We start from the raw sequence: 12463 nt of genomic DNA on the forward strand, positions 1-12463 counted from the left end.
GGCAGCAGAGAATCAAGCAAGCTGTATTGTGTGGTTTGTTAGTTATCACACAGCTGAATGGTCAAACATAATACAGTGTTGGATCAAGCCTGGAAATAGTCAGAACAATTCTCTTTATCAGTTCTTCAGCATTTTTGAAATGCTCAGTTGAAAATTAAGACCCGAATGTTAGGTGTTTCATATTGAAAAGTAAACATGCAGAGAAAAATACACACTAGTGAAAAGTATCATTTTACTGACAATCCACTTTTCCCATTAGAAAAACAAAGAAACGAACATGATGCAGAGCTATTGATGAGCTCTTATTACAAGTAATCTCTCTATCTGGAGTAACTACACATAAGGCAACTGATAATAAAACATCACAACCCTTCTTTGTCAGACTAAATTATATCCCCACTAATATGATTTCCTAGATAGACTTTCTGCATGCTGGATAGGAAATCTTGTGGCTCAAAGATAAAACAGGTTTAAGTGGTAGTAATTTCTTTCCTTGTAACCCAAGATTGACTTGCTCCTTATCAGGGAGAACCTTAGATTGTTTTAAACAAAAAGCAGAGGTAGGTAGTAGGGCTCTTAGATCAAAGGCTGCCCTAGGCCTGCACATGGGAACCAGTTGCCTGATAGACAAACTTGTAAGTGCTGCCTCCTGCAATAAGATACATTCTGAGCATAATTTGGAATTAAGCTTCTGAAAAGAATAGCCTGAAAAATATACGTTTTATGTACTGTTAGTTTTCACTTTTCCCAAATGCTCCAACTAAAGTTGTCTAGAACCTAACAGTTCTGTTTTGGAACTCTTGAGAGTCAGCAGCTTCCTTAAATAGATTACTGCTTTAAGTATATCTTAATGCTTATGGCTTATCTCTAGCACAAGTGAGTGACAAGTATGCACTGTGACTCTACTCTGACTGTTGTTGCTTTTATTGTTTTAGTTAGTGTATTCTCATTTAATGTACTGTATCTTTTATGTTGGATAAAACAGCAAAAATGTTAAGCTTTGTATCTCATGTAACTCACTGATACTAAACATTCCCCACTCACACTCAGCCAATCTGGCATATGTACTTGCCAACAGATGTAAAAGTACTGCTTGTGTTTGTGTGTATCATATTGGGTCTGGATTCAAGAGTTGCAATGTTTCATGTTTCCTGACAGAACAGGGAGATTGCAAAATTTAACTCACTACCAGCTACTACTACTGCCATGTTGTGCTCATCCCTTCTCACGTGTTCAGAGCCTCAAGAGACCAACTGTACAAAACAGCTCAATATTTAAGTGCGCACAGCAGGTAAAGGCAAAGGACTTTGCACAGTAGTGGTCACAAGCTCAGTGAAAGAGGTGCAATAATAGCACTGAACTGGCTGAGCCTGCATTATCCTGTGTCTGCATAAACACATTGACGCATTTTTGTATTGCTCGTTTGCCACATAAAAATTGCAAAGGTGCAGTGAAATTTTGTCTCAGATAGTCTTAGGAAAACTGGAAATCTGCCTCTGTTCTTTCTTAAAAACCAAGGCAATGAACCTGAAAAAAAGTTCAGGGAAAAGCTGTATGGATGATTATGGGTACAGAAAGACCTCAGTAAAAGTAAGCTAGAAATCTTTGAAAGATTTTGCTTTAAAGAGGTGAGAGAAGACCATAAAATGAATAATGCAACTGATGCAGTGGATAGGAATCAATTGTTCATTGTCTCTCATGCTGTAAGAGCCAGAGTTCAAATGAAGCTGGCCAGGAGCGTGTTCAGCATCGACAAAAGGAGATGCTTGTTTACCTGAGAAGTTGTGGAAGTCTTTGTTACTGGATGTTCCACATGGGAAAACTTTGGATGGGTTAGAGTAGAGTCTGGACAAGTTCATAAATAAGGAATCCATCAGTGGTTACTAAGAGCACAGACCTCACGTTCAGCTCAGGAAGCTGTTTATCAAAAAATTGGGCACTGGGGAAATGTCTTCTACACTTGGCCTTTGCTCAGTACTAAGAGCCTACTTTTGGATACAAAAAACTGAACTAGATGTGGATTTGGTCTGATCCACTGTGGTTTTTTATATATTTGTCTATATATTTATTCTGAAACAAGCCTTAAATTGGTTTTAGCTAACTGAAAACCTGCTACTAACTCAGGAGCATTATGTTATACTTGTTGGCCAGCGTTAGGGGTTAGGAGGGAAAGAGGAAGGGTACGTTAAATATATTGCTTTGATTGTTAAATAGTGTAGGTGACAGCTTAGGATTTATTGTCTACATGATATATATTATTCACAAATGAAGTTCTGGTCTAGCCTGTCTTGTTAGAACAACTTTCCTGGGAGAATAATAATAAATCCAGAGGGCAGTAGCATATGGATCACAGAACAGTTGGGACAAGGAATTTTTGATTCATTTGATGAATTAAGTCATTTGTTTTTAGTTGAAATGCTGCTATTCAGACCCAACTGTGCTTTGATTTCAGTATCTTTTTGTTCCACTTTTCACTGCCGTCACCTTAGAAAGATTTTAAGCCCAACCAGCAGACATCTCCCGGATACCATATTCTTTAGAGAAAAAAGCTGCAGTACTGGAAGTAGGGAGGTTTTTGAATTCTTATTTCAGCTTTGTGACTGCTTCACGTGACTTTGAATATATCATGTAAATATCTGTACTGTGTCTAAAGCAAAGATAACAGGAATTATAGGAATGCTTTTAAGGTAAAGTATGTGCAATTCTATGAAGACTTAAATTAGGATTTATTAGTGTTTTTGAAATAGTGCTTTAGGGATGGGAAGATCATGCTCCTGAGTCTTAGGTGCACAGAACTATTTATATTTTGTGGTTAGCAGAAAGTGACCTCACATACGGATCAGAATACATGAGATGGCAGTATGGTCTGCATGCAGATGGGGTTTAGTCTTTCAACAGTATTCCTTGTTGTACCTCATTAAGAAGAAATGTCTGCTTTTACCTGGCTCTACAAGAACACCTGATCACCATCTATTCCTCCACTGCAGAATTCAGTAGGAACAGAATTGTTTTATATGCGTTGTAGTTGTTCTTTTAGCCCTACTGGGGAGCGGCTGCTTCCTCTGAAGCACTGCCTGGCTGGTGGTGCTGTGGTGTAGCCTGGGGGGTGTTCTCCCAGACCTGGCTGTGAGAATGCCAAGTTGACTGTGATGCAGCCAGTGGAAAGAAGGCCATGCGTGCATAGCTACTGCTCAGACACACACTTGGGATCTTGTCAAATTGTGCAGTGAAATTTGGGATCTGAGAAACAATGCATTCTTACAGGTGAGACCTACCTATAGTGAGAGATGAATAACAGAGGATTGAAACAGCCCCTGCCCAAGGTCTGGGTGTCGTGAGTTGAACAGAAAGGAGGCATTGCTCCGAGACAGGCACAAGTTCCTCTCACTGCAAGGTTATGGCGCTTTTCTTCCTTAGAGCAGTTCAGTGTGGATGCCTTAAGTCAGAGATCACAAATACCCAAATACAAGATATGCTCTTTTTTTTTTTAGTTTTTTTTTTTTTTTTTCCAGCTTCTAGGAATGATCGAATGTATTTATAAAAATCCTAAGTAATAATTGCTAATTACCAAGAAAGGGAAGATACTCATCATTTTATGGAGGAAATGGAGCCATGATGAATTAAAGGAACTTTCCCCAAATCGCAGGAAACTTAATGTGGAGCTAGAAATTGAGCCCAGACTTCCTGAGGTTCAGTTCAGCATTTCAGTCCATCCTTTTCCAAGTATCAAGTATGTACACAAGACTCTCCAATTTAGCCTTCGTATTAGCTTCCAGTGCTACAATTCAGTTCCTCTGAACTTTGCCCTCTCATTCATTTTAGCAAAAAGGCAAACATTTGGCCATTTGTTTCAATAGTGAGTAGAAGCTGTTTTATATACAGATGACGCTTTCCCCTCCATTCACATGCTTCTCATCCTAGTATTAGAAGGCCTGCCTGTGTCAGTAAGGGCCTGTTTAAATTAGAAACGAAATCATGTTTCAGGGATGCCTTGGGCTGTCTTGTGGAGAGGGTTCTTCTCAACCCTTGCCAGTTACTACTTGGTGGTCCTGCCAATCCTTGCTGAGTTTCAAAACAAAAGTTGCTCAAGCTCAAACAGCTCTGTTAGCCCAGCGTACACAGCTGGATGGCTGGTGAGCTGAGCCGGAGCAAGGCCCAGCGCTTAACCAGGCGCAGCTCACCAGGCCATGTAAAGGGACAGAGGGGAGTGGCACTGTCCTAATTGTTAACATTCCTCCTCTGTGAGACTTCTCCTGATATTTATTTAATAAACCCAGGCTCATAAATTCTAAATGATTTGAGCAATCAAGTGGTAGCCAATTTGGATTTGTATATGGAGATGACATGCAGCCAGGCTAAGCGAAGGCTGAAATGCTCCATTTCTGACTTCTGGTAAAGCAGCTGTGCCCAACAGTGGAATATACAGTGACGGTGCTTTAGGAGATGTACTTCAGGCCAGGTTTGCAAAGCCATGCCTCCTGTTTAATTGCACATCGCCAGTATGCTGGTATGGGCTTTTTCAGCCGCCGTGGAGAAGTTTCTGGTGCTGCCAGTGAATAATATTCATCAGTCTGATGTCTCCTGCCAGTGGCTGCAAAAGTCAAGGATGTGGTAATGCTCTGTTCTCAGGCAGGTTCTGCAGAACTGTCTGAAACATGCCTGCATTTCCATGTCCCAGCAGCAGATGCTCATAAACAGACACTCCTTCACATGTAAGAAGGAATTCATCCAGAGACTGCTTTGTGTAAAGGTTTGTTCTTTCTTTCTGTGGAACCTTGCCGAGAATTTTAGCATTAAGTGGAGAAAAAAAGCAGCATTACATGCATTACCATTGCAGAATTATTTCCAACTTGTAGTGAAGCAGGGACAGATGGTGAGAGAACTATGAGGTCTAAGGTTCAAACTGGAAATGGTACTATTTGCTATGGATGTGGGACAAGAGGAAAAACAAATGCTGATGAACCTGATCTTCAATAAAAGGCACAGGGAAATTATTTTCACTAAAAAGTACAAAATTAAAATGTGTAATGTTTTTGTATGTTAGGAAAAAAAAGTATTATCTCTATTTCAGCTCATTTAAAAATACACAAAAGAAAGGCAGCATAGAAAAGAAGAACATTTTTGCTCTTCCATGTTCTCTCACTAGTGTTCTTATTCTTATGAGTGGTCCTTTCCCCTGTACAGCATCCATATGAGGTGAACAAACCCTTTGGTGTTTTCACCTGTATAAAGGGATCTGCTTAAACAGAGACACCAGCACGAGTCTGATGACGACTCAAACTCCCTTGATGTTTGATTCAGAGATCTGTAGCCTGCATAGTTTTAGAGTAATTTGTAAATGCTCTTTTGATAACTTTTGCTTATCAGCTTGAGGTTTATTGGCCATAACTGCATTGCGATCTGAGTAAAATGGTTGTTACTGCATTTGCAAGCAGCTCAGCCTGATTACACTGATCTAAGCACCACATTTACAACTTTGTCTGTGGTGCCATTACAGAAATTAAATGAGCCAGCAGGAAGACATGGTGCACGTATCTCACTCTTAGCATGCTGATTTACTGCCTCTGTCTGCTGCCTTTTACAGTTCTGTACTGGCTAATGTCCCTGCCTTGCTGCTTAGCTTGTTTAAGTCGTGAGATGCTTCATCTGTAGTGAGGAATCTGAATCTGACTTTGCCACCAGACTGAGAAACAGACTGCAACTTTATTTTGAAGTTCTTTTCTCATCTTTCCTTTGGTTACCTCGCACTTAGAAAAACAAACTGGTAGGTAGGGGTCATGGTATGGGGATGTGTGTGCTTTCCTTTTGACTTTCTTCATTATGAAAAGTCTGTGTTATTCAACTATTCTCCTCGGCTTCTCTGGTGTTCTGTTTTGTCTTGGCCTGATGGCTGAAAGCTTTCCTGTAAATTATTACTTTTGACAGTTATGATAGTGATATTCCACACTCCCATGGTATCCTCTGAACTGCAGGTATCAGAATGCACAGAGATATGCCTAAAATGTCACAGAAGAATGTGAATCACATATAGTTACAAATTATGTCAGATAAACAATGTAAGCGGAGCCCAGTATCTCAAAGAGAAATGACAAGCATCACTGATTAGAGTATTTACAGTGAGAAAGGGATTCTGAGTTAGGTTCAATCCATAACTTCTGATTATTGAGTCAGTGCATTAAAACAGTGTAATTTGCCATAATTCTGTAAGCTAACAAGATAAGTGCACATATGGATTCAACTAATAAATCAACAAAATATTAGTTATTGGGATGGAGGAGTGTGAAGTGAATGAGAAAGGTGGGTGAGGACAGCTACTAGTGTTAAGAATCTAAATAAAGTTACAATGAAAAGCTGCCTGTGGGGGGTCCAGTGGAGGCTGCATAGTTGATTCTCTTTTTCTTTGGAATAAAAGGAAAAAGAGGCCATGTGGCATCCTGATTGACACCAGCTTCTACTACTCAGTGTGTAAGAATGGTCTCAGAGTTGTTATTATCTCCTTCACTTTCTCTCTAGTTTATGTGCAAGCAGTGCAAAAGTATCATCATTAATGTTGGCTGAAGGTTTACATTTAACGTTTGGGTTTTTTTCAGGTGGAACTTGCAGAAATTTGCACCAAGAGTGAACGTTACATTGGCACAGAAGGTGGAGGAATGGACCAGTCAATCTCTTTTCTGGCAGAAGAAGGAACTGTATGTGAATGACTGTAATCTAAGCCAACAGTTTATCATTAATTAATGTAAACAACAATGTCTTCATAGGTACCTAGCAGAAAGACAAGAAACTGGAATACCTTGGCAAGCCGGATAAGCACCACAGCAAATGAAATAGGAATGATATGTATAATCTTGTGTACAATTGAGTATGAAAGTTTGAAGGACTAAGATGGTAAAAATTAGAAGTGGAGAGAAGGAGGAAAGATGTAGGGAAAGATGCATGAGGTCCAGGTTCCACACTATTCAGCTAATTGATCACTGAACTTAGAACACTTCCCATGTAATGAAATCTGAATAGTCGGTATGCCTTGTATTCAGTGCAAATGGGATAATTATTACAAAAATGCTTTCTTGAAACTTTTTTATAACCAGACATTTCTAGGAAGTTTTGCCAGGTCAAGTTAGAAAGACAATGGAGATTTTTCCCCCAGTTCTGCTAATTCCAGGGTTGGCTGAATTCTATTGTAAAAGGTATTTAGCTGTCTCAGATGTGGTGACAGAAGGTGGACTAGCCACAATATGCAGGACCTGCCAAGTTATGCACGAGTGCCTGCTGTTGAATTCACAATGGTGTTCATCCACCGTTGCAGAAGGCAACAGGATTACGAGTGTTCAAATCCAAAATGTGCCAAAATATGCTTACTGAAATTAATGTAGCCTTTTATGGGAAACATTTACTTTGCTCATAATTGACTTAAATTAATTTTATTATCTGTGCAGATTTTGTGCCTTAATGCTGCATCTTGAATGAGTTTTCACAAAATAAGCTTTTTTTGATGCAATCAATCATGACATCTTTCTTTTCAATTTCACATTACCTGTGCCTACTCAACACCTTTCTTTCACACTTCATACTGCTCTTAGTAAAGTGAAGGAAGCTGCATATTTTCCCGGCATTCACACAGAGGATCATGTAAGGGGCAATTTTCCCGATGTACATTGGTGGTGGTCAACAAAACAAAGATTAAAAGAGAAACTGTGAACCACACAGAAAACATTTTGCTTCAGTATAGCTGCAGATGAATGCAGTTCTGGCCACCCATCTCAAAGAAGTTATACTAGAACTGGAAAACTTGGAACACTGGCTGAAAAATTTAAAACGTCACCTTGGAAAAACAGTGTCTTGCAGGGTGGTGTTTTGAAGCTCTGTAAAATACTGAATGGACTAGAGAAGGTAAATTGAGAATGCATTGTTTTTCGTAACCAAAGAACTAATAGAAACACAATGACATTAACAAGCAGCTTGTTCAAAAACAAACAAGGAAGTTGTTCTTTCAAAGCATTCATTGTTAAATTGAGAAATACCATACATTCTGGAAGACAAAAGTTTAAAAGGGGTTCAAAAAGGACCTTCATGGATGTGCTAATAGAGCATTGGCCTATGTGTGGCTATTAAACAAAATGTGATGAATCTTCCAGTAGAACTGCCATAACCTTTCCTTATGGGAAGCTGGAAAAATCCATCAGAAAAAAAGAAAAGAAAAAAAAAAAAAAAGAGATTGCTTTATATGTGTTGTATTTTCATATTCCTTCTAAATACCCATTTAAGGCTGCTGTCAAACACAGGAGACTGGACCAGCTCAGTGGTATATTCTGAACGTAGCAGCTCTTCGAGGCTATACTGAAATGTAAGCAAGCTTGTCTGCCTTGACAGTAATTTTGTGACGTGGTCCAGAATCTCAATGGCAGGGAGTAACACAGATGCTGTACATAATGTACAAGCAGATTTGTCATTGTTTATTCAGCACTGTAGCTGCTCAAGGAACTTTCTGGGGGTGAAAAATGCCAAAACCGGTAAAGACATCCTTGCTTGCAGAGTTACAGTCCATACTAAGCAGCGAAAGCAGGGCACATGATTTACAACTTATCCTAATGAGAAACCAGATGTGAATTTAATCTCTTGATTACATTACATCCTGAATTATTTAATTAATGAATGCCTAGCTTATTCCATGAAAAGGTCACATAATGTTGGGAACATCTTGCACGGCCTATGTAGAGCATCTGTGAGGCAAGACAGTCTCTTATCTTAGAAGAAAGAAGTTGGTAACTATTTTTTTATATAGTTTTATTTCATTTCTCTGATTGCTGGTGTGTAACATGACCACCATCTCCAGTCAACCCTGTGAGTTTGGTAATGCGCTGTACCTCAGTGAACTAAATCTTCTTGATTTAGTGGAAAAATAGAAAAATAAGGGGGAGACAGATATTGGTGGAGGGAAGGGAATGTAAAGCTGCTTGTTTCTAGTAGCACACACATTAGCTTCAGCCAGGTCTGGTACTTTTCTGTAGATCAAAGGAAAACTGTTGTCTTAAACAGGCAAGAAAAATAGGTTGGGTGGGGTTCTGTGAACTGCTGAGAAAACCCAAAGACTTAATGGAAACATTTTAAAATCCAGCTACAAGGGAAGGGGTTGAAATGTATGTGCAACTCAGCCAATGAGGTTAAATCTCTTTTCTTGCTGTTTCATGTCAGTTTCCTTCATTAACTGTCCCTGGATTTCCAAGAGAAAAAACATGCAAATTTGCATTTGATTTATAGAACTAAGTGCACTGTTAGCTAGTAGTAAATTAAAACTAACCAGTCATTTTTCTTTCGATAGGCCAAGTTGATAGAGTTCAGTCCTCTGAGGGCAACTGATGTTAGACTTCCAAGCGGAGCAGCGTTTGTTATTGCTAACAGTTGTGTTGAAATGAATAAAGCAGCAACTTCTCATTACAATATTAGGGTAATGGAGTGTCGTCTGGCTACAAAGGTAACGTATGGCTTATGTCAAACTCTAATGAAACCTTCATCTAAATATGTGCTTTTCTCCACTTCTGACCAATCATATCTTTACTTTAACACCTGGTTAGGTGCTGTGTTAAGTAGCATTTTTTCTTTCCAGCACCAGACACTTCCATCTCTGCAGAAACAACTCCCGACGAGTTTAATGGAAGTGCAGGGGCTGTGCCCTTATATAGAAGATTATGTGATTTTAATTCTATTTAATTTATTTTGTGTTATATTTGAATGGAGGAAATATGTCTATTTTTCAGCAAAAAATACTCCGAGTTAATGAGATAGACTGTTTCTAATTAAAGCTGAATAATGACAAATAATGGAAAGCAACCAGTGTGGTCACATGTTTACTTGTATATATGGCAATAGATGTGTATTTTCGAGGATTTGGAAGACATCAAAGCTACTAGTTGGAGGCCTGGAAGTAATATTGGAAATACTGAATAGCAGCAGCACGTTAGTGTAAAATTTAAAAACAGGCCTGAATGAAAACCCAGCATTTAGGTTGAACTGCCTGTTTACAGTTTGCAATTCTCTTTAAAATATATGGATTCTGAACATGACAAATCTAAGTTCTACTTTAATTGTGGATTTTGTACACCATCCATTTGGGAATATGAGGATGGAGGGTCTGAGTCTTTTAGAAAAATACAGTGGATCTTCTATTAAGCTAAATGAGGAGTAAGCGTAAAGATTCACTGCAGCTATAACCCACATGGAGTGCTGCATTAAAGAAACAAAACTGGGTCATATAGCGCAGATAAAGTTTATAAAGTACAGCGTGGAACTCCTTGTCACAAAACATTTGGCCAAAATACAGGTTTGGCTCCAGTACTCAATCTAAACAAACAGGTACTTCTAGCAACGTTCTGTGAAAGAAAATACTGCAGTTACTGTTAAATAATAAAACAAAATTGTTGAATAGATTAAAATATACTGACAAAATGTGATGTAAAATATGATGGTTGGGATATTTCTACAGGAGGGAAGTAAAATGGGAGGCTTTTAAAATAGGATTTCAACTCAAGTATGAAGAATAGCTACATTTTAGGTGCGTGTTAGATATGGTAGAAATGATAGCACCAGTGAGTGCAGTTTAAGTTGTTGTCATTGAAGTTAATATAAAGATTCCTATGCCTTTAGAAAAATGGAGTTAAGGACCTCTCCATGTTACAGATGTAACACGCTGGATTTAGGCTGATTGACTAGATCTTTTAGGAAGAGTTTATTTTGGAAATTATTATGCATAAGACACAAAGAGCCTTTGGAGATGATATGTTTTGAAAGGCAAACTGTAACAGTAAGTGCGTTAAGTTGGAAGACCTTTTAAGGTATTGTTCTCTATGCCACTTTTTGCAAATCAAATCACAGTTTTCTAAACTGCTTTAAATTATTGAGTCTGTTTAATAAAATGATGGCAAGGAAGGATTTTATTTTTTTTATACTACTGCTATGATGCAGCCTTTAAATAGGTACCTATAGCAGATCCATGATTTTAAGTAGACTAACAACATACACCTGTCTATTTGAAAACATATGCTGCCCAGATGGAAAGTTGCACATGCTGCAAAAATATTTTGAGTCAGGAAAAGACTGTCTTTAGGAAGAGGTCACAGTGGGGTGAAGGAGGGCAGGTATGTAAGTGGAAGCAGGGAAGTCTTTTATGCACCATTAAGCTAACGGAAATATGAAATAACATTCACAGTTGTGCTTTACAAGAAATTCTCATTGGGTTTTTTGAGGATGGGCATTTTTTTATTCTTCCACTATCGGCCATTCTAGTATTTCTTAATTGTTTGCAGAAAGCTCGCTGTAAATAAAGATGCCAACACCATCTATTTCTGCTGTCACTAGTGCAGAATATTTTGATATCAACCTGTTGTACAGTAAGCTCCTGAGCATCCCAACCTGTCCTTCTCAGGTTCTGCACCTTTCCCTTCTAGACCATTATTCATTTGCTTACGTCATTTGTTCTGGGGCACGTTGTCTTTTCTTATTTTTGTTGTAGTCTCTCACTGCTTTCCTTTGCACCATTAAACAGTATGTTTAAAGTCATGTCTGTTCCTCAGAACACCCTCAGTTCTACAGGAAATTAACTTGTTCGTTGTATATCAGAGCACTTGTGCAGTACATACTGCAGGATGACTGAGCATTAATGCATGCTCTGCAATCCCCATATTCACAGTGTGTGGTTCACTTCAGTCTCAGCTAGAGTGGAGCCAAGAATTTCTGCAACTAGGATGCCATGTACTTAATCAGCTCATGTTTGTTAAATGTGGAAAAACACTCAGATGGTATTACGGAAATGTAAAGTATAAGAAAGGGATGTTGCTATATAAGGGCAAGGCATTCCTGTACTTATTCTAGTCATTTATATTTGTCCCATCATTCTCTTAGTTAGTACAGTGCTCCAGTGTGCCTGTGTTGAACAATAAAAGACAATAACGACTACAGATGCTGTATCCTGACAGTTCAGAGCCAGCTGGATGCTGTCCACATCTTTAATCCATCTAGTCAGAGATCAGCAAGAAAATATCCAATTGTGGGATCGGTACTGGGTTTACTTTTCTCTATATAATAGATGGGACCATTCCCATCTCTGTTCTGTGTCCATTACAGTTTGAGCTGCTGCAGTTCGATATTTGTTCAAAACAAAACAAAGCAAAAACATTTCTTTGCCTGTAACATCTTTTCCAAGGCTGTTATAGTTGAAACATTGTTATAAGCAACTTCTCCCAGCAGGTCCCGCTCACAGAGCTGAGGGGGTCAGCTTCCATTTGGAAAGTTTTACCAGTACAACTCAGTGTAGGTAGCTCTTCTAAACTGCAGCATCTCCAATGAAGAACAGAAATGACAGTAGTTGCAAAAGAACATGGGACAAAGACTCCAGCTAACTGGATTATTTATTTTACAAGTAGAAAGATTTTTGTTGCCTTGTAGAATGTTATATTATTTTTTCTGAATTCTT

At 38.7% G+C, this 12463-nt stretch overlaps 2 protein-coding genes across 12 annotated transcripts in view; one reads left to right on the forward strand and one right to left on the reverse strand.

Annotated features, from left to right (window-relative positions):
• The window catches only part of GALK2 (galactokinase 2), a 49295-nt gene that overhangs the window by 17647 nt on the left and 19185 nt on the right, over positions 1–12463 (forward strand). For all 4 annotated transcript variants that reach the window (XR_004308493.1, XR_004308494.1, XM_032446777.1 and 1 more), the window contains exons 6-7: positions 6591–6689; positions 9317–9469. Coding sequence is in view for 2 of the 4 variants with exons in the window: in XM_032446777.1 (XP_032302668.1) it covers positions 6591–6689; positions 9317–9469 (252 nt within the window). In the remaining 2 variants the exon portion in view is untranslated. The remainder of the gene's footprint in view (positions 1–6590; positions 6690–9316; positions 9470–12463) is intronic.
• The window catches only part of LOC107318736 (protein FAM227B-like), a 123153-nt gene that overhangs the window by 14807 nt on the left and 95883 nt on the right, over positions 1–12463 (reverse strand). The gene's annotated exons all lie outside the window — the stretch shown is intronic.

Source organism: Coturnix japonica, chromosome 10 (assembly GCF_001577835.2).
Source record: "Coturnix japonica isolate 7356 chromosome 10, Coturnix japonica 2.1, whole genome shotgun sequence".
NCBI lineage: Eukaryota > Metazoa > Chordata > Aves > Galliformes > Phasianidae > Coturnix > Coturnix japonica.